The sequence below is a fragment of the Nicrophorus vespilloides genome, unplaced genomic scaffold, assembly GCF_001412225.1.
Source record: "Nicrophorus vespilloides isolate i.1.1-1 unplaced genomic scaffold, Nicve_v1.0, whole genome shotgun sequence".
NCBI lineage: Eukaryota > Metazoa > Arthropoda > Insecta > Coleoptera > Silphidae > Nicrophorus > Nicrophorus vespilloides.
In genome coordinates this window covers 238065-260806 of record NW_017097600.1, presented here as the reverse complement: position 1 = coordinate 260806, position 22742 = coordinate 238065, and the positions used below count along the sequence as shown (strand labels likewise).

At 30.6% G+C, this 22742-nt stretch overlaps 1 protein-coding gene across 1 annotated transcript; it reads left to right on the top strand.

Annotated features, from left to right (window-relative positions):
- Positions 1–1596: 1596 nt before the first annotated feature.
- Positions 1597–21762, top strand: LOC108560519. Its single transcript, XM_017918092.1, has 6 exons — positions 1597–2550; positions 12058–12244; positions 16399–16595; positions 16922–17013; positions 19536–19728; positions 21207–21762. Exons 1-6 carry the CDS (start codon positions 1677–1679, stop codon positions 21482–21484), a joined length of 1821 nt encoding a protein of 606 aa, XP_017773581.1. The 5' UTR covers positions 1597–1676; the 3' UTR covers positions 21485–21762.
- Positions 21763–22742: the final 980 nt, after the last annotated feature.

The following is a 22742-nucleotide window of genomic DNA, read 5'->3' as shown; positions in this document are numbered from 1 at the left end:
AATAGTTTCTGAGAAAATTAATAAAATGTAAAAACACTACTTTTTAGTATCCTACGCGCAATTCAATCTTGAGGGTTATATGGATTTTCATACTTGTGTGTAAAAAGCATTCTATGTAGATGATTGTAAAATATAAATTAAATATTTCATTTGGAATTTGATCTGATTTAATTAAATTCTTTGAAAACGCATATCATTCTTTATAAATAGTTTATTTAAACTAAAATATTGGCATTTTGCGTTTTTAATTAAAGTAATAAAATGGAGCCCATTCTATATTTGTTCTCATTTTCATCTAAATTATTATTATTAAAAAAAATATGATGTCAAATGACATTTATAAAAATAGAATAAAACAAATGAAATTATTGAAAAAGAAGTAACGTATTATAAACATGCTCATATTTACATATTATACCAAGGGTAGACTTTATAAATTACTTCAACGTATTTAGCATTTATATTAGTCGTCAGTAGTTTAAATACAACATTTCCAAATAAATTAGTTTATAAATTATGGTTTGAAACTATGTGTATAATTTGAAATAGAAACGATCGTGAATTGTAATATTGATTAATGAGCGCGGTGAGTTCTGAAACGCTTTTCCTTTCAAATTATTTTCTATTGACGCACCTTTACGACAAGAAAAAGAATTGAAAATCTATTACATTAAGCCCGATTAATATATGATGAAAGTCTGTAATTCATCAACATTTTCGCGTCTACTACGTCTATCCACAGCCCCAGACAAACTCCACAACCGCCCCCACCTGCAGACTCGTTCCAATTCGCAAAATGTACTGTATTAATCTTGTTCTGCACCTTCATATGGCAGCGACAAATTGTACATCAGAATCATTAATTATCTTCAGTAAAGGAACACAATTAATTATACCAGATGCAATTATCCATAATTTGCAATACGCTTTTTTTTACATTTACAAAATGTGGCGGTTACGTTACGATTTCACATATCTCACAATTTCAATAATTAAACGTTGATAGCGTTGTTAATGGGGTTTATTCGATCGAAGTCGCTACCTGTTGCTAAAAAGCGGAGCTTGCGGTGGATGTGCCGGGTCCCTAATGCATGATTCCGGCAATCAATATAGCTTCTTCTTAAAAGTATTCTTGTAAATTTTCAATGGTTTACATATTTTCATTTGTTGAAATCGTAATGTGTATGAGTGTATTAGTTACTGTTAAATCATTACTAAATTATAAATAATTTAACAGTTTAGTGACATATATATTTTTTATATGAAGGTGAACTTATTGGAATAAGATTGTTTCCGAGGTTTGGATATTATGTTAATGCTTCAAAATTTTAAAATTTCTCTTTAGTTTTCAATATTCAAATTTATCATTAATAATTAACCTGTATATGTAGAGGTTAAAATAGTTATTTTATTTCAGCATTACGTTTTTCAGTGTTTTTTTTTGTCGTACAGCTGAAATCTGGTCATGTTTTTAGTATTCGTTTTGTCCCTATTCACGGTCGTATTCCTGCTGTGCTCGTGCGTCTGTGCTTGGAGCTGCAGCGACGCTCTCCACCGTATCCTGCGACGATATCCTCATTGCTGTTTGAGCGTCGAAGGGCTGCTGTGGTGTCGCGCGTGCTCCGCTCCGAAGTTCAAGTTCAAGTCCAACCTAGTGAATTCCGGCGGTTGAGACGATGAAAAAGACGAAGATATTTCGAAATGCATCCCTGCAGTCGAGCAGGGAGAATTCGCCGCACAGGTCCAATTCATCTTTGCCGAGTCCGAGTCCGAGTCCGATTCCGAATAGAAGCAGTGCCAACAATGTGAATCCCAACGACAATTACTTGTTGGAGTCGATACCATCGATATCACCGACCCATTCGCAGATGACACCGTTGTTAAGTCCAAGCGATCACTCGTACAACATTCAAATGTTACCGAGGATCCCAAGATATTTACCGCAGGAACCGGGTACCTCTGCTGGATCTGGAAACTTCTTCAATTTCAATGTGCAGTCGACGAAACCAAGGGGAAGAAAATATACTGAAGAAAAGTACCAGAACACGGTTACAGATTCCATACCGAGTCTGGAGTATAGTTCGACCAAAAAATATCCCAACGGCGACTACCAAGATATCGAATACAAAATTTGCAGTTCCACCGATACCGAGTCATACGGTTCAACGTCTAAGGAGAAGTTGCGCAGCAATAGTCAGACGAATCCTGTGTACGAGCAAAGATACGGATCGCACAGGTCCATGAGCGAATCCAGGTGCAAGTCACGTAGTGCATCGCGACACAGGAAATCCACATCTAATCTCACCGACAGCACTGACGAGGCGGTTACCACCTCAACTTTACTCAGAAAATCCTGCTCTCCAGGACGGAGGAGGTCCGGCAAGAAGGGTCTGGCATATTTAGCATCCAGACGCGGGTCACGAGATTCAGTTGTGTCCCGAGATACATCAAACGATCCTAATGTCTCTGAAGAAGTAATTGCTCCACTTAATTTCCATAATACGAACAGGGGACGACAGAGACGGACTTCTAACTTCTTGGAACTACCGGGTATGTTTATTGATGTTATCAACCCACTCATGGGACAAAACTATATTTAGTGTACAATTAACGTAAGCAAATATTTCTAATTCATGTGTCTCTTCGGTCGCAATCGTATTTTGGGCCTTTATAGCTCAACTTTCAAATGGATTACATATAATCGTTCTCTAAAAGTTGGCCGAAAAGCCAAAAGGCTGTATAAATAGCATTTGAGGTATAGGTGTATTAGTTAACTTTTACAAAAATGAATAAAAAAAACTGACTTGAAAAAACTTATTCCGCTCAAAGGGCCGTACCTTTTCATATATATTTGTTATGCGAGCGCTGACTGTATTCAAATGATTCTTTATGAAAATCAATGTCGTAATATGCAAGTTTCGCAATTATACCATCATTTTGTGTAGCTTTATGAAATGAACAAAACAACTTTTTCAAATGTCATGAAATATTTTTTTTCCATAGAGTACAAAAGCCCTGCAGCTTTAATCCATACACGAACATTACTTTTTTTTCTATAACAATTAATTCACATCACATTAATTTGTTTTAAAAACTTTATGTTTTATATATTTTCTTTTGGTCTTGCACTTTATCGTTTATTGTATTGATATTATCATCCTGTTTACTTTCTACACATTTAAACGTTTAAACATTTCTCAACTTTAATTAAAATCGTTTTTATATTACCTTTATTAATTGTAATACGTCTATTAACAGTTCTGGCTGTAAAATAACGGCTGAAAGAAGGTAGATTTCAAAGAGTTTTTTTTTTCTGAAATGTGAACTAAATATTGTAGTGAAAACTGTAATTTATAGCAGAGTGAGCTAACAGAATTGAATGCAAACTGTAATTAAGGCGATGAGTTTATACATTAAATAGCTCAAACCTAATTCACCAAATTAAAGCACGGTAAAACTATTGTTCAAGTAGCTATTAGAGAAGTCGTCCGTTTCTAGTGAATAGAAGAACATTTCGCGCTGAAACTATCACAAATATGATGAAGCTGAAGTGAATATATGATGCGATATATTATACTGAAAACTTCCAACAGATTTTTGTTTTTAGCAAACAACACACTGGTCGAGTACAGAACTAAATCTGCGTCACATTGCTGATTCAAACACTGTCGAATATATTAAATGAAATGAAACTTTATATAATAGCTATATATTCACGATTCCTATTTTGAATGCCAGGAATCGTGATAAAATGTCCTTCTTTTAAAGTATTTGTGAAATAAATCCCGTCTCTGCTGTAATCGAATTCCTAATTGTGAATACTTTGCGAGCGCGATTCATTTAAATTTCGTTTCACGAAGAAAAAGTTTAATACCGTCAAGTCCTTCCTCTCGATACATTTTATTTAATGGAACATCTCATGAAATTGCATTTTTATATTCACTTATCTAATAATCTAATCATATTTTTTTTTATTGTAATCTTGGGTAAATAACAGATAAATATACTTTTTATATTTGCGATCAATTGTGAGATGAACAATATTTGAAATAAATTGCGCTTCGATTTTGCACTGAGCAGATAATACGTTATCAGGGACAATAGAACTATTTAAATGTAATAATGGAAAAACAAGCAGCATATTCAATACACCATTTACACGTATATACAGGAAGCCCTTTTTTCTTGTAATAATTGGTTTCATTTGCACACAATCCCTTTTTTGTTATACGATTCCAAGAATTCTTGATATTTAGTAAACATGTTTGCGTTTCTCTCTATAGCTAGCTTGTTAAGATCGTTATAATACTTATATCAAACGTTGAATTTTCTGGTATCGTAGGAAATCTGTCATATATATCGACTGAGCGATATTCTAAGAATGAACCTTGAATAAAGCATCCCCAAAGAGGAGAACACAAAAAGGAGAAAGAAGCATAATTAAAAATATGTTTTAGAATAATGCGCTCTAGCGTAGTTTATAAGACGCCAGGCAAGCAGAGTTTTTACGAAAATTAGCAATTATATAAATTAATTATTAAGGTTATATTTAACGGAGTTTTTTAGACGCCACGCGAGTAACGAAAAATATAAAGTTTTTATGTTTCAATAATGTATATTCACAAATTATTAATTTTAATAACATGTTGTTTGTTCTTTAATTACAGTTTAATTATATTTCCTAGAGATAAAAAAAAACACTAATTATTAATAATATGCTTTGGTCTTTCAGATTATTATACAGTATTATTCTTATTTTTAAATGTAAAAATCCAATGATCGCAGCAAAATTTACGAGAAAAATAATCCATCCAAAAACTCAACAATGTTATAGAAAAGCTCATTCTGTTTCTCATACAAAAAATCTCCTTTGTACTCTTTCCATAACGTGTGTGTGGCTGTAATAAGGATTCCACATTTCATATCACAAACACGAATTATAAAACCTTCTTATACTTCCATTCCTTTATGATATAAAAATATAGTGAATAACTTAAGCTGAGGTGGAATTCAATTTTGTAAATATGCTCCAGCATATACGTATTTATACTAAAATCGTTTATTCATATTGAAATAATTTTTCTATTATTTACTATTAAATTATTATAAATTTTAAATATTTGAATATATCTATTAGTGTAAACATTAAATAAATATCATAATGAATAAGATTTGTTATAATTAATACTAAGAGTCGTGGAGAAGATAAGTGTAACAACAGCTCTGACTGACAAGGATATTGATTCATTTGAAGTTTACCCAGTTAAGTAAATGTCACTTTTAAGTTCCGACCAGGCCAATAATCCGGTTTTTAATACATCCTTCTTTCAAGTTTTACATGAAAACAATCAGATTATTCATGCACTTAGAAAGCGTCGGTCGAAGCTATATGCTTGGATAATACAATAAACCGAAGAAAGAAATATTTTCTTTAGTCTATAATTATGGTACATACGGAAGGAAGCAATATTAAAGTGAACTTTCATCGAAAATGTTATTATGAAATATTGTTCACTTCACTATATTCTTGAAACAAAGTGAAACTATTTTAAACAACTCTCAACTTGATATGAAACGATATTTGAGGATGTCAAAAAATCAATATATAGCTCACTTGAATTTACAGTAATAATACATGATTTAATTCTTGGATTTTCCAGCGAATTCACTAAATAATGAAATTAGAACAGCAAAAATATATACAGTGGAACCTCGCTTAACGAGTTTAATCCGTTCAAAAAAAAAAGTATAACTTGGTGCCGATTTTCAATGATTTTGATTTTCATATCTATGGTTCTTTTTATTCTGTGGCTTCTTATTCGGAGACAAGTGTTATTAAATTTTGCACAAAATAAACACAAATAACATGTTTGAACACAAGTTTCGAAATTTTGTGATCACAAACAACACTAAGATGCAACTAGAATGACAACTAACACCAGGAACTGTTTTCCAATTCACACACGGTCAAGTGAGTTTACTTGTATCAATTCGGGTACTTGGTGGAGGTCTCATTATACATAGAGTGTTTATATATTATAATAATGGTTGGACACAATACATTTGTGTTTTGCATTTACAGCAAACACAAATTATATTTCAAGTATAGTCTGTTTTAAACAATGATGACAAGGAAAGCTGGTAAATATATAGAAAAATACACATAATATGTGTACACAAGTTATAAAAAATGATGTAGAAGGCGCGCAATCCGAGTCTTCTCTTCTCATCGTCACTCGTTATGCGAAACGTGGCTCGTTAAGCGAGTCATTTTTCTTACAATTAATTTTGCTCGTTAAGCGGAATGCTCATTAAGCAAGGTTCCACTGTATATATACACGTATATAGTAACAAATGAACGAATTTGAATGTAAAACAAATTAAAAAAACTGTTAATTATTACGTTGCACATTGGATTTAAAAAATACACTCTAAATTTAATGATTCAGTGAGTAAATAGAAAAATCCATACATTAGAATATTTCAAAAAACAACACAATCCACACCTTGATAATAAATTTAATACTGACCGCAAATCCGTACGCATCAACTATTAAATTATGAATTGATTTGCGGTAACTGCGTTCAAATTATGTAGATGATTAATCGTGAGACGGAAATGTGATTCATAATTGCAATATTGCAAATTAATATTACATGTAAACGCTTCAATATTTATTATTAAGTTATATCTTCATATTATTAATATGCGATTGACTATTTATTGAATTTACATAACAATTATGAATTAAAGTTGAAGCAATAAAATTGAATATAATTTAACTGATAACTATTACGGACAAATAAATAAAACACTACGAAAGGGTCAAAATGACCCGTTTATAAAATATTAAAAAAAGAACTAATTATTAATTTATACAACAAATACAGATTAGTTCTTATTATTTAATGAATTTAACATTATTTAAAACTGATCTTATTGCTACTTTTTGAGCAAGTAGAACAGACTAGTTTTTTGCATATATCACAAAACGTTATAGTTTTCTTTAGTCTCACTATAGAAATGTATGATATCAGGTTATTTTTGTCAGGGTCACTTTGACCCATACGTAGTACTTAGGACTTAAGTTTGTGCTCTTTGTTTATAGATAAAGTTACTCTTATAAAAAATATAAATAAGGATTGCTAAGTACTCGAAATAGAAACGTGTGCTTAATAATATTCATAAGATAGGTAAATTCATCTTTCAGTTGCCTAAACGTAAATTACTGTTAGAATCATAAAGTTCCTTCCATTCAAGCCTTATAAATCACTATCTATTAATTATAAAATAAGCTCTTTGTTTGGTTTCGAAATTGCAATAAGTTATTCAACAAAGAAAATTTGCCTCGGTAAATTATGTAAGTTTTCACGAAGTTATCGCGTAAAGTTAATGTTAGCTTCCGATACCAAAATACAATATTGTACCTTAATTTACTAAAACATAAAAATTATTGTTATTATTCCTTTGCACCATGCAGGATACAGTTTTACAGACTAATACTTACATTTTAATTAAAAACCAACGAGCTACGATGTAAAAGCTTAAGTACTTAATTTTACATAAAATAGAATGTAAAATTAAACCGTTTAATCCTTGCTTTTGGCGAGTGTTGAAATACAAACAAAAAAAATACTTCATGAAAATATGCGTCAGTGCTTAGAGTCATTGAGTGGTTGATATATTAATCACTTACAAAGTAAAGATATCATTATTATACAAGCTCGGATGATTCTTTGGACCTCAAAGTTATAATAATTTTCTACAAAACTTTCTGCAACATCTACATAATATCTTCACCGACGAATATATCATCTACGAGCTGCAACGTTATACAAAAGATCAACGGCACATCCCCTGAATGCCAACAACCTTTTACAAGTTTTGTATCCACTAAAACGTAGTTCTTCATGATATTTTGTAAAATTAAAAAAAAAGATGATAAATACAGAGACATACAGGGTGGCCCAATTGAAATGCAACCAACTTAAAACTGCTATAACTTTTGAACCGTTGGTAATGTAGTGTCTATATTTCGCCTAATGATAGCTTATATTATTGGTTACAAGCCTGCGGAAGCATTTGCTATTTGGAAAAAGAAGTTATCAATGAGGTAATTTAAACGTAATAACGTGATAGCCCAATATTTGACCGGAAAATTAAAAGTGGCTACTGTTAGAGCCCTCGAACACCCTAAAGACAATACATATTTCGTATCTCTAATCATAACACGTTATAAAGATGCTAGTAGTATTACAAAATGCTATTTTGGTAGTCGGAAAGTAGTTCCGAAACGCAACGCGACGCAGGGGAAAGTAAATGTCCACTCAATAGAACATATTGAAAATAACCATGCAACGAATACTCAAAGTGAAGCCTTCCAAGTTCCAAAAAGAACAAGATCTCACCGATGTTAAAAAAAACTAGGCTCGATAGAGCGAAGGAGCTGTTGCGCTTGCACGAAATTGCCAAATATCATCTTGTCTGATGAGAAAAAAAAATCCAATTGATAAATTCTTAAACAAACAAAATGATCGAATTTACTTAGAAGAGAATTCAAACGAAAATTTAGACATTCGAATGGTCACAAGAAGTCATGTATCACCGATTTTGGTAGTTTGGAAGGCTGTGACGGTCGATAGTCGCTCTCTGTTGGTGTTTTTGAACCGTGGTGTGAAGGTTAATGCTACGAAAAACTTTTGGAAAATGCTCTGAAGCCGTGGACAACCAAACATTTCAGTCAAAAAGAGTGGACGTTTCAAGAAGATTCTGCACCATCACACTTCATTTCGACCGCACAGTTGCCTCCACTGTAACCGACTTCTCGATAAAGGTCATTTTACAGGCCAATGTCAGCATTAAAAAATACCAAAGTGTCCGCAGGTTCACTTTCATGCAGCGTGTCCGCTTGTCGACCAAATCAGAGCTATAGTTCGCGCTCAAGGTGGCCATATCAAAAATTTGAAATGAATTCAAAAAAATTAATTGTTTTCCAACATTTTTTGCTCGTGGTTCAATGAAATCCAATTTCAAATTTAAAAAAAATACAGCGTTCTGAAAAGTTACAGTTCAATTGGGCCACACTGTATACAAAAATTAAGTATTTAAATATAAAGTACATGAATAAATATTTACACATTTCATTAATATTCTTACAATATTTTATCTTCAATTAAGTAAAACGTAATTTTTGTTTGCGATAAATAAACTCGTGCTTCTACAAACAAGCTGAAGTAACTTTTGAATTTAAATGGGAAATATTGATTGCATAACATTGGTGATACTGCTTTCGGAATTGTGTTATAAAATCAACTTATGTAAATCAATTGTCAAATCGTGACAATGTTTCGCGATTCAACATAATTGTAATTCATTGCTTACAATTTGGCAGAAAATTTCCAATCGGAATATTTACATACGGATACGCGAGTTCAGCATGTCAGAAATGGGTAAAATCAATACTCATACTTAATAAGGTAAAATAAGTCTGTAGACTAATTAAAACAAATATATTTCTTAGTAAAGATAATTGCAACAATAATAACAATACAAAATATTAAGGTTTTAATACAATAAAGAAAAATAAAATAGAAATTCAAATTGAAACAAATAAAAGAATTAATTCTTTGCGAATATTGAAATGAATATAATTTGGCGTTGTTGAGATTGGATGTAATATTAATTACGAATTATTACAATTTCCATTCAAATTTCGTTTCACAATTGTATAACGTTTTGTTGTGACTAAGGCAGTTCCAATACTCAAAACAAAATATATACTGAATATGAAATGGATTTCATTTCGATTCTCTTGTATCCGCATCGAATCGTCGAAGAATAAATAATCCGCGGATTTGCTTATTGTCTATATAGAAAATCTTTCATGTGTGTATGCTTATTCTTCTCTTCTCTTTATTTCATTTCACGTAAAACCCACGAAAATGGGTTTCATCTAAACGTTATGTGTATAAAATTGGAAATTACTAAAATATACCGACTAAAACGAAAATGTTCATTTTTCGTCGTTAATATAATATTTGTCATTGTTTTAATATTACTATTTTGAAACATTGGGAGCAGGAAAAGTTAATTAATTTAAGACAAATTATAAGTTTTTTTTTTGTCTTTTCTGACTTGACAGACAGCAACTGTCACGAATGAAAAAGTATGTAATCTGAATGTAAATGGTTTGCTGTTTATCTTTCTGTTTTATTATATAATAAGAACAAATTGGATTCCGTCCCCAAAGTAAATGAATTCTATATATATCTCAGATGCGACACACCTACAAAATTAGTACATTGGGAATAATTAGAACTATAGAAGTTGTATATTGGATATTTCTTGACCATTTTAAAATTTAACATATTTTATAATATTATACACATATGAGAAATACAAGTCTACCTGAAATACAAAAAAAAAGCCCAGAATAATTAGAAAAATTGAAAAAAATGTTAATTTCGTTATTTTAATTTTAATAATTTGAGAAACTGAATTACCTAAAAAGCTAAATTTCGAGATTTACAGTAATGAATGAAACAGCGGATACTAAACATAAATCAAATCCTAATATGGTCTCGAAATTTAGCACACCTGCATAATCTATAAGAAAATAACAAAAATTAAGGAGATTACAGAAAAATTGTTTTGCAGATCGGGCGTTTTTGTAAATATAACTGATGTTATAATTATGTTTGTGTATGGAATACTGGATGCGCCGGGTAAATGTATTCATAATGATAGAAATTATTGTATATTTAATTTATCAAATTATAAAATATATTTACATAATTCACCGCACATTGTTATATTGTCAATATCTGCAAAACACATTTTTTGATTTTTTTGAACACATACACAAATCACACCTGAGTTTAAACACCTGTAAGAAACACCTGCATTTTGGTTTCAGTTGCAAAGATAAGAAACCACTGGTTTTAAGTGATCTGATTATTTAATAAAGTATTTATATGTAAATATAGGAAAAATAAAAAATATATTTGCAGTTCATATATTTGATTCATGATTTTTTTTTTAAATTAGATATTAAATTTATACTAATATAAAATGTAGGTAAACTATTGAAAGCTAAAGTTGTAGTTAAAAAATGCAATTATTATGGACAAAGTATGATATAAATATATGAATACAAAATGATACTGATTTTTTCTATAACAGAGATTACTGATGATGTACATAATAAATAATAGGATACAAGAGACGGTCTAATGATAATTATAATAGGAATTATTAGAACAAATTGTAGCTGATGATAGCGAGAGACTCTTAGGGTATAGAATTACGAATAAGTGTAACGTTTCAAAGCACTTGTATCTTCCTTTAAAATTTAATTAACACCTTACTCAGTGTTAAATGCAAAAAGGTTAACTGCTAGATAAATTACTAATTGGTCATTAAATTGTGTAACTTCAAAAATCTCACCGTAGATGAGTTAATTGAAATTCCTGTTTCATCATTCAAAACAATGCAATCCAAGGTAGAACGTACACAAAACATAGATGATTAAATGATTACAGATTATATATCTTGTTTACTTGTAAAATTATCTAATTTGGATAAACGAAGCCGTCTGTTTGTTAGGTATTATTGAATATTCAATTTATATATTTTGTTATATAGAGTCTCTGAAATTTAATTAATTAATTTGTAAATATATGAGTTTTGGCAATAAATGAAAATAAATTATTCGTTTAAAAATAAATTAAAATAGAAATGCGGATTCATTAAAAATCAATCAATTAATTAAATAATGATTAAATGAGAATACTGGAAAAAGAAATTTAATGTTCTGGAAAAATTGTAAAAGCTACTCGTAATGAATTTCTTTTTTAACAAAAACTCTTTACGATATTAAATATCGCAGCAATTGGACTGCATCACAAAAAACATCCTTAATAAAATAGCAATTAAAAATTAAATGAAATGATGCATTTTTGCTATAACAATTATTGTGGATGTGATATTAATTATAAATTAAGTAGTTGCCTAATGAATGTAGACTTATGCTCTAATTATGTAAATAAATTGATTAGTTCCAGATCATGAAAGGCCGAGGGTTAGTTCGCTTCCCGAGAAGGCGTTCAATCCGAGAGACAACGAAGACCTCTACAAGCTTCGTACATTCAGCATCACCGATAAGGGAAATGTCGTCAGTCGCGGGGATTCAATAATCAGCCGTCGTTCCAGGTCAAATACGAGTGTCAATTCGTCAGTAAGCAGGTAATATTACATCTATCTGCTTTAGTATCGCAAACGAAAACGGTCGGTTTGTTGGTGAAATAAATTTAACAGGATCAGTTTGTCGCTTCCCTCTTTTCATTTACAACCCTCGTCGAGAAAGGTCATTTCCATCGTCGCCAAATTATATTCTAAAAATAGCACGAGAAATATTACGCACTATATACTAAGGTGAATATATACTTTATATATTTAGAAAAACGGCAAATTACATTTCAAGCCATTATTTAACTGTCTTCATCTTTACTGGCATATATGAAGAATGCGTGACTAACCTTTTTGTTAATTCTCTATTGTGTCCTTTTAACTTCGTTAACCCTTCGTTACTCGCGCGGCAATGCGTCACATCGTTACTCGCATGGCGTCTGAGAAACTTTATTAAATATAACAGTAGTAATTATTTTATGTAAATATATTATTGATTACATTGAGGAAAAACTATGCATGTTTATTTTATAAAAATGTAAAACAAAATATCTTCATCATCACTAATATCATAGGTTTTTGTCTTTGTCTGTTTCCATTGCTAATTATCGTTCATATTCTAAATCAAAAACTTTTATTCGATACATTTATAAACGTTGATTAATTTTAATTTCATTAAATATGTCTTAATCACTAAAGCTTACTTTTTCAAAAAATGGTGAAGTAAAATATTACATATTACAAATACTCGCGTGGCGTCTGATAGACTCTGCTAGGAACATTTTGCTGTTAATACTTCGACAGTATTATTTTAAAAACAAAATTTTACGTGCAAAGAATTAGATTATATTTAAGTGGTAAGTCGACTGCTCATTGAAAGTTCAATAGCATTTTGACAAGTATATAATGTTTCGGTACTCGCTCGATGAATAGCTTCATTGCTTTTTTTATGTCTACGACATTTTATTCTTTCTATATATTTACATTACTCCTTATATTCGTTCAATATTTCTTGGTTTCGGCACAAAGTAACACTGTATATAATAGATCACCGTATGACGAATCCATATAGATAATTTACTAAATTGTTTTGCATGTTATTTAGACTCGCTATTTTTTCTATATGTATATGAAATCTTCTAAACAATTCCTGAAATAAAATCTACTTCTTGTGAAATTTTATTTTTGTTTTGTATCAAAAATATGACGATTTGGCATGTTTACTTTTTCATCTTGTTTCTGTTGTTTCATTATATTTCCTATTTTCGTTTCATTTGTTATTTACATTTAATTCTGTTCATTTTATTCAGTTCCATTATGTTACATTTTGTATGTTCTATTATTTTATTTTGTATATACTGTCTGACTACGCAGTGATATTTAATCAAGTAAATGCATGGGATAATGTAGAGGGAAGCTGGAAATATTGACGTCTCGTGTGTAGGTAGAATTCGGTACTGGTCAGGTAACAAAATATTTTGGTAAATGAAAATAACGACAGTAGAAATTGTATCAGAAATAAATAAAAAAAAAAAACTCGTAAATGAAGATATCGATTTGCCGCATAAATTTGAGCCGTTAGAGCTAACCTGTTGATAGTTTGGATGGAAAGGAACGGGAGCCGACCACAATTTCATCGTTTTGAATAAATAATAATGATGTGGCGGCGGAGGCGCTCGACGTTCATTTACCTTCTCGTAATGGTTCAACCATTACTTTTTTTTTCTGTGTTCATCCCTGAGGCTAACAAAAAATACGCAACCTTAATCCATCGGATTACACCGAGTCCAGTATAAAAGGGAATTATAATTGATTCGGGAATTAAGAAATTTATGTTAACCCGGCACGTCGGATCTAAGGTGAATACGAAAATACCCGGTTACATTCAATGAATTAATTTCTTTCGCCCATCCCAGAATTGAGAATTGCCACAACAACGAAATTTCCCAATCGATATAACCTCTCCATGTTATCCTGGTTTCCTCAACATCCGCCACCTTTTTATTTTTATATTCCCTCGGCACCGTCGATCTCCTACATATTTTATTCATTTTTTTGTTCAAAAATATACTTTCTTCTTTAAGAAATATAAATTCTTAATTTTTACTCGGTTCACTCTTTAAATTATTTATTTCACTGAGACATTTTTCTTCAGTTTATTCAAAATATTTTCCTCGATGCCATCTAATGTAATTCTTTGAATTTACATGTCTATTAGGTTTCTTTCGATCATCAATTTCTATCTAATTTAGAGCAAATATACAATTAGTTAATACTAGTAAATGTCGACCCTTATTGTAGAAGTCAAGATCGTTAACTTTAATTCGCGATTAAATGCTTTTAGCTGCAGACAGGTGTGGGTCATGAATTACTAATTATTATTTTATTTATGCTTGATCATACATTCAACAGGAAACACTGTATTTACTCGCAAACAATAGTTCCAACAAACCCACCTATATTGAATCCCAGAATATGTATGGTTTCATCATTTCCAATATTCATTTATTGTTAAAAGTTATGGAACATATTATATTCATACACTCACCCTTATTTTTGTATTAACAACGAAAATTATAAGAATTACAATATATACGTAAGATAGATTGATTCTGAAAGTTTCTTAAATCGATATTTTTATATTAAGTTATAAGCAGAAAGTCCGACCGGAACGGATCTGTAAACCGAAATTAACCGGAATTTTTAACTGAACCGGAAGGAAAAATTGGTCAATTGAAAAACCGAAACCGGAACGAAATTTTAATTATGGTTAATTTCGGTTCAATTATTATTTTTTCATTAAATTAATTCATAATCGCTTTCTTTCATATATGATCTTTGATGGTAGTGTGCCGGTGCCAGCGTTTTGGATTATTTATATAGACATTCGAAAAAAAAAATTCGACAATGTTTGGGCGGTCTAATAGACCGTGAATCGGTGGTAATCGCAAGCCCGACAACCGAAATACTGTCAATCAAATTCCTGATGTTCCAGAGGAGATTTTGATATAGTCGGGATTATGGTTATCGATATTTTGATATAATCGGGATTTCGATAGACGGTATTTCGGTTGTCTGGCTTACGATATAGACCCATTGTGAATAGAGTATATAAACAAACAATGTATAAGAGACTTCGATGAAATCTCTTTGAATACTTTGAATACCATCAAGGCCGTATTTAGTGGGAAAGCTTAATTATCAATATAAATAAAGCCTTAATCACCATCAATCAACCACCGACTAAAAAGAGAATATTTGAAGAGGAAAGGGCAAGCACAAGTCTTTCGCAACTAACATTAGATCAAACTCAAATTAAAGTGATTAAAAAGCATATTACTGGGAACATGACTGAAGAAACATTACAAAGCGCATGTGTTGAACTAGTGGTTAATTAATTTTTATTTCTTTTATATCTTCAATTTTATAATTGAATACAATAGTAAGGACTTGTACTCGATTTTAAAGTTTAACTAAACAATTTATTTTTTTTTTTCGATTTTGAATTTTAATTTCAACCGGAACAAAATTAATTTCGGTTCGATAAGTAACATTTTCACTCATTCAAATAACTGCTATTGCATCATTTTATATAAATAATTAGTAAATAGGAGAAAAAATTATGTTTTCATCTAGTTACGGGTAAACACGTTTAATAATAAATTGAACTTTTCGTTGATTTCGTTGCCTGGCGCATCCACCGTAAAACACGCAATATTTCAAGAGAATTTCATTAATACACATCAACTTTTGAACTTCTTTAAATACATAAAAAAGTATATAAATAATTATAAACTACTAATCCAGCACTATTAATGTTAGATTATATACAGGAATTGTTTTCTTAGACTTGATACTTAAAGTAATCAAGTTTATGGAAACGTTTCACATTGCTGAGCATAACATTTTTAGTACAAATATGCAGGAATAGCTTTTACAGACTGGGTAGTATCATACAAAAGCGTATAAAATAAGCTTTTAATATTAAAAGCAAACATGTCTGAGTTTTTTGTTTATAGGAAATTTATATCCGCAAGATTGGCTTCTTTTTTTTTTGTCTATAGCGAATATTAAAACCAATTTATTTTGTGAAGAATTCCTTGACAGTGCCTATTGTTTTACATTGCTGGGACAATATATCAAGATCAATCAAGTTTCATCAATTTGAATTTATATCAATTATTATTATTTTAATTTTCGTTTCTTTACAGGCCGAGCAACCGTGGTGGAGATTCTTGCTGTGGATCTGCTAGTCACACAATAGATTCAAGTTCGTTTGAAACACCTGAAGAAGTCGCATCACCGAATTACAGAGTGGTATTACTCGGTGATGTAGGAGTTGGGAAAACATCACTCGTCACCCAGTTCATGACCTCTGAGTACATGAATGGATACGATGCAAGTTTAGGTAATTTCTTTATCTCCCTTTCACGTTGAAAAACACGTGTCCTGTCATTCATTTAACATTCACATCTGTGTTTACCTAACAAAGGGATGTAAATTAGTTATTCGCAAATGTATATCCACGTATAATAGTCTAATTGGACAGCCGCATGACAAGCATTCTGCATCCAAATTCGATATTGTCGTTGCATTCTCACGATAATTATTCATTGGCTAGTAGCACTTAACATTGAAATTACTATTTATTGATAAATTTAAATGTCAAAAATAATTACAATTAATTTAATATTATTGAATTTCTTTCAAACTCAGTATTTGAATTTTCTTTAGATGATGACTTTGGTGAGCGAAGTGTATCAATTTTATTGGACGGAGAGGAATCCGAAATGACCTTCATCGATCATCCGACGACAGAAATGTCGGTGAGTAAATTACAGCTTTTTTTGTAGTTGTTTCTTCAAAATGTTAGAGAGAAAGATATGTGTATGGATATTTTATATTTACATCGATCAAAGATGACTGATACTATTAGCATAAATAATTTAACTTTGAATTGAATATTGAATAGGACAGAAGATAAATGGGTTTCGCATTTTGGTTTTGTTGCCTCAGGTCTTCCACGTCAAGAAAATTTATAAAATATAATAAAATGATGTTACAGGAAAATAATAAATACAAAAATTTTTGTTCGCAGTTGCAAAGTTTCATACTGTTCGAAGTTAATATAATTTAGTTTTAATCAGTCTTTGTCTGATTCCATTGCTAATTTTTATAAAGTCTCTGCATCCGGTTCATTTTCTATACATACAGGGTGGCTCAATTGAACTGCAACAAACTTAAAACTGCTATAACTTTCGAACCGTTGGAAATATTATGTCTATATTTTGCCTAATGATAGCTGATTTTATTGTTTACAAGTCTGCGAAAACATTTGCATCTCAGTTTTTTGGAAAAAAATGTTATCCGTGATGGAATTCAAACGTAATAGTGTGATAACCCAATATTTGAGTGGAAAACTAAAAGTGGCTATTGTTAGAGCCCTTCAACACCCTAATATGAATAAATCTTTCGTATCTCGAACCAAAGCATGTTATAAAGAAGCTAGTAGTGTTATAAAATGCTATTTTGGTGGTCGGAAAATACCTACATCTGTAGTAGAAGTGATTCGAAGCTATTCAGCTGAAAATATCGAAAATAACCATGTAACTAATACTCAAAATCAAACTCAAAGTAATGCCTTACAAGTTCAAAAAAGCACAAGATCTCACCGATGTTAAAACAAAAACTAGACTCGATAGAGCGAAGGAACGAATTTCTCAATTGGGAACCGAATTGAGAAATTCGTAAACAAACAAAATCATCGAATTTACTTAGAAGCGAGGTCTAACGAAAATTTAGTCATTTGAATGGCCACAAGAAGTCAAATACCATCGTTTGTGGTAGTTTGGGAAGCTGTGACGGTCGATAGTCGCTCTTCGTTGGTGCTTTTGGACCGTGGCGTCAATGTTAATGCGAATGTCTATTACGAAAAAGCTTTGGAAGGTGCTCTGAAGCCGTGGACAACCAAACATTTCAGTCATAAAGAGTGGACGTTTCAAACAGATTCTGCACCATCACACAAAGCACACGAAAACCAACAATGGCTGAGAGACAACGTTCCACAGTTCATTTCGACCGAACGGTTGCCTCCACGGTGATTAGATGCAAATCCGCTCGACTTCTCGGTATGGGTCATTTTACAGGCCAATGTCAGCACTAAAAAATACCAGAGTTTTAATGTGTTCAATAAAGCCCGCAGGTTCGTTTGTCGACCAACTCAGAACTATGGTTCGCGTTGAAAGCGGCCATATCGAAAATTTGAAATGAATTCAAAAATTAAATTGTTTTCCAACATTTTTTTTGCTTAATCCAATTTCTAATAAAAACTCATTAAAGCCAAAAGGATCGATAGCCCATAAGGCTAGATATCAATGTAAGATGATAGATTGATTTAAAAAAAATAAAAAAAAATAAATCCAATTTCAAATAAAAAAACAGCGTTCTGAAAAGTTGCAGTTCAATTGGATCACCCTGTATATTAACGATCATTAATTTAAATTATGGTAAAGTAAAATATTATATAACTCGCGTGACGTCTGAAAGACTCTGGTATGATGTGCTTTTACAAATCGTCAGTCAGTATGAAGAAGGTAAAAGTATGTCCCACCCTTCGATTTTTGAAAGTTACTTATGATTTGAAATTAATTAAAATAAACGTTAATTGATTACAAATAACATTTTCTGAAGCGAGCGAAATGTGATTATCGATCAGATTCACCAACGAAATATTAAAAGAAAAATCATCTGGAACACCGAACTTACTGTGTAAATTTGCTTCTCATTATAGAAAAGAAAACGTTTGTCATTTCTCCGAGTCATTATATTTGAATATTAAATTATTAGGGTTTAGATTTATACTTCTCGAGTGAGATTTTATTTCACTTTGCGCCCTAATTGGTAATTTCCACTATTTCTGCATTTACGTCAATTCCCCGGAAGCTTATATTTATTTCCGGCGGAAATTTTGTGTTAAAGGGAAAATAGGTAGGTTGAGTTGCTACACTAACATCCGTTGACATTTGTGCACATACAATAAATACGTTATCCAATAAATGCAAATGTACACTTCAATCTCCTTCATGATTCTATATTTGTTTATTAATATTAGTATATTTATAATATACACAAATGTACACAACATCAGTACACAATAGTCAGTTTTAAATTGTATATTTTAGAAGGCTAATTTAATTTCAAAAATAGTATAATTACAGTGTATAAAGTAATCTAATGTTATTTCCTGGCATTACTTGTCTTAAGAACTACAAAGAGAACTGCAGCTCAACAAACCAAGAGGTGTCTATAATCAAGTACACTAATCATAATATGATCTTCTTTAATTCAGGTGGAAAATTGTTTGAGCACGTACGAACCACATGCGTGCATCGTGGTCTACTCTATCGTGTCCAAACTCAGTTTCGACTATGCCGAGGAAACACTGGATTACTTGTGGCAGGAAGACTACATCCAGGAGAAGAGCGTTGTTATTGTTGGAAACAAAGCCGATCTGGTCAGGTCGAGGGTTATTACAGTGGAAGGTAAGTGCCTTTGTATTATTAAGTACTTTTAATCCGATTAATGCCCGTTTCTCATGTTATTATTTGTCATTTTCAATTACGTTTGCCTTTTAGTTTTTAGACAAAGGTACATCAAAGCTTGCTCACAGATTCACAGATTCCATATACATCATGTCATTATTTGTATAGATATCGACTAAATCCAATTAAAACTTTGCAGACATCATATTTAAATTGAAAAAAAACATCAAGAGCTGTAGTGTAAAATAAATATAATTAACTTTTAGAGTCCAATGTTGTACGAGTGTGATCAAAGAGTAGATTTGAGAAAAGTTAGTACAAACTTATTTAGTGCTTGATTTATAATGAAAAATAACCGTTAGCAACAAACTTATTTACATCACCGAATTTCTATACTTCACTATTACATTATTATTATTATAATGAGACAAGAAAGAGATTTTTTATATTTTTTTTTACAAATTATTTTACATAAACATAAAACATTTTAAATTCAATTTTACTATTTTTTTTGGGTTAGTTTACTGTAATATTTTAAACAAACATATTATAAATTATAATTTGAGTCTGTACATTTGAATAGTTTTGTATTTCAATAAATTTCTATTATTACATTTTTTTTTCATATATTTTTATATCATGGGTCTCGTTAGAATCGATAAAAGTAGAAATGGTAATGCCGTTTTCACAGGTCATTCGGTAATCTGTGGTTATAACAGGGTTTAATCTCCTAAATGTATATAACATTGTACAAATACTCTTGGATTGTGTTTACATAACAAACTAAACATACTCGCGGAGGTCCGCGGCTTTAGCTCCCTGTAAGCTTTTAGCAAACAGCACTTTATTATTAACTTTTCCTCAAGCCTACCAAATGAAAATACTATTGACTATAACTGCAATTGTCTGTGTATGCTATATGGTTTTCTAGTATGGAGATTAAAGAACTTTAGAATACACGAAAAGTAAAATTTAAAATAAAAGAAACGTTAGTCTCAAAGAATCCTCGTAAAGTGGGCATTTGAATCAAACAAATCGGGTGGATTAATCCATACTGTAAACAGCCTTTATTTATAAAGTCCTATTTTAATATATACAATGGAATTGTTTCTTCTTGCTCCAATATTATTGACAAGATTATAACACTATGAACGCTGTTATTAATTCATTAGAGAAAAAAAAATAATAATAGAATATTTCAAATACACTGGAATGAATGATTTCAATAGCTATTTATACATTGAAAATACAATAACGCAAAATTCTATAGATGCGGTTTCCATTCCATTTCCACGAATTTCCAAATTAATATTTTCACTTTATTGATAACATGCAGTGAATAAAAATAAATTAAACAAAAAGAAACATTACAAAAAATATTATTAAATAATAAAAAATCATTAATAAAAAAAGAATTAAAGAAATATGTTTATTCATAAATTTGGTACAAAGGTAACATCATTTTGATATTTTTTCAGATGGAAAGATTCTTGCTGTTACTCGGTCATGTAAATTTATTGAAACATCCAGCGGTATACAGCATAATGTGGATGAGTTGCTCGTCGGCGTCCTCAAGCAAATAAGATTAAGGGAAGACCGAGACAGGAAGAACGCAATAGCAGGCGGTAAGAACAAATATAAATTGTACGGCTCTAGCATTAATATGAACGTCGCTCGCGATGTCCTCCACAAACTATGTTTAAAGGACACCAAAAGATCAAAATCAAAATCCTGTCAAAATTTGCACGTGCTCTAAACTAAAACAAATAAGTCATAAATTCTACCACTTTTATATGTTTTGTATTGCAAATATGAATATATACATTTTCTCAATATATATGTAATACATTGATCAATATAAACTAGTAACAAACACTAGTAACATGTATGCTCAAATATGTATTAGCATATTTGATCATTAAAATCGGTTTATATGCACAAGTGGAAACTAATTTGAGTCATGTTGGATAAGCACATATTGCAGTCCAGCTTCCAATTTATATTACAACTAGTTTGTATTGATCAATGCCTCCACCTCCTTCCAAATTTATAAAAAATATACTTGTTTATATGTATAATTTTAACAAACCGTATTTCTATGTATTTAAAAAGTTCCTGATTTGCGGCACGTTCAAATTATATTATCTCTTCTATATTTCTATTGCATTTATTTACATTGTCATCATATCGATGGCTTCAGCATGGCACCAGATGTATGGAAGTCACTTTTTGTACAGTAAAATTTGCGAATTTATCAATATATTTTTTACCCAGATTATTTGCTGTGATCTAAACTCATTAAAGTATTTTCTTCTGAACTTAAATTTTAGGTTAATAAAGAGCAGAGATGTTTGACCTATACGTACTAGTATTACTATTTACCTGTCTATAATGTATTATATGTCTATACAGATAAATTATGTAAAACTCTATAAATATTTTATAAAAAATATCTCAAAAAAAAGTAAGTGAAAATTAGTTGTAAGATTACATATATTTAATGTATATAACTATTTTCACATACTATTTTTTATTTTCTTAACGTTGTCTACCTTAATAAATATTTTCCAAAATTGTACTAAACTGTATACAGTAAAAACATTTTGGAATAACATACAGATTGATAAATGTGAATGTTTTGGTCTAATGACCAAGTATTACTATTTACCGGTATACATTGTATTAAATGTCTATAAAAATAAATCAGAATTATATGTGATTGTCAATGTAAAAATGTATAAATGTTTATCAAAAAATATACTAAAAGAAAACTAAATTTATGTCTTAATAATGTGCATAGAACTATTTTTAAATAGTTGTTTCATAGACTGCTTTTGATATGTATATTAATATATATTTTCCAAAATTCTTCTAAACTTTCAAATTATATGTGTATATGTATATAATAATGTCTCAAAGATGTAAACAAATATTTTCAAATACTTATTTAGTAGACTGATTATTTTTTTATGTTCATAACGAATTACTAACATAGATATCTATCTCTCTGTTAA

Coding starts and splice junctions, on each gene's coding strand:
- LOC108560519 (XM_017918092.1), top strand. CDS start 1,677: ATGAAAAAGACGAAGATATTTCGAAATGCATCCCTGCAGTCGAGCAGG. Junction 12,245..16,398: donor GTCAATTCGTCAGTAAGCAG/GTAATATTACAT, acceptor GTTTCTTTACAG/GCCGAGCAACCGTGGTGGAG. Junction 17,014..19,535: donor ATCCGACGACAGAAATGTCG/GTGAGTAAATTA, acceptor TCTTTAATTCAG/GTGGAAAATTGTTTGAGCAC.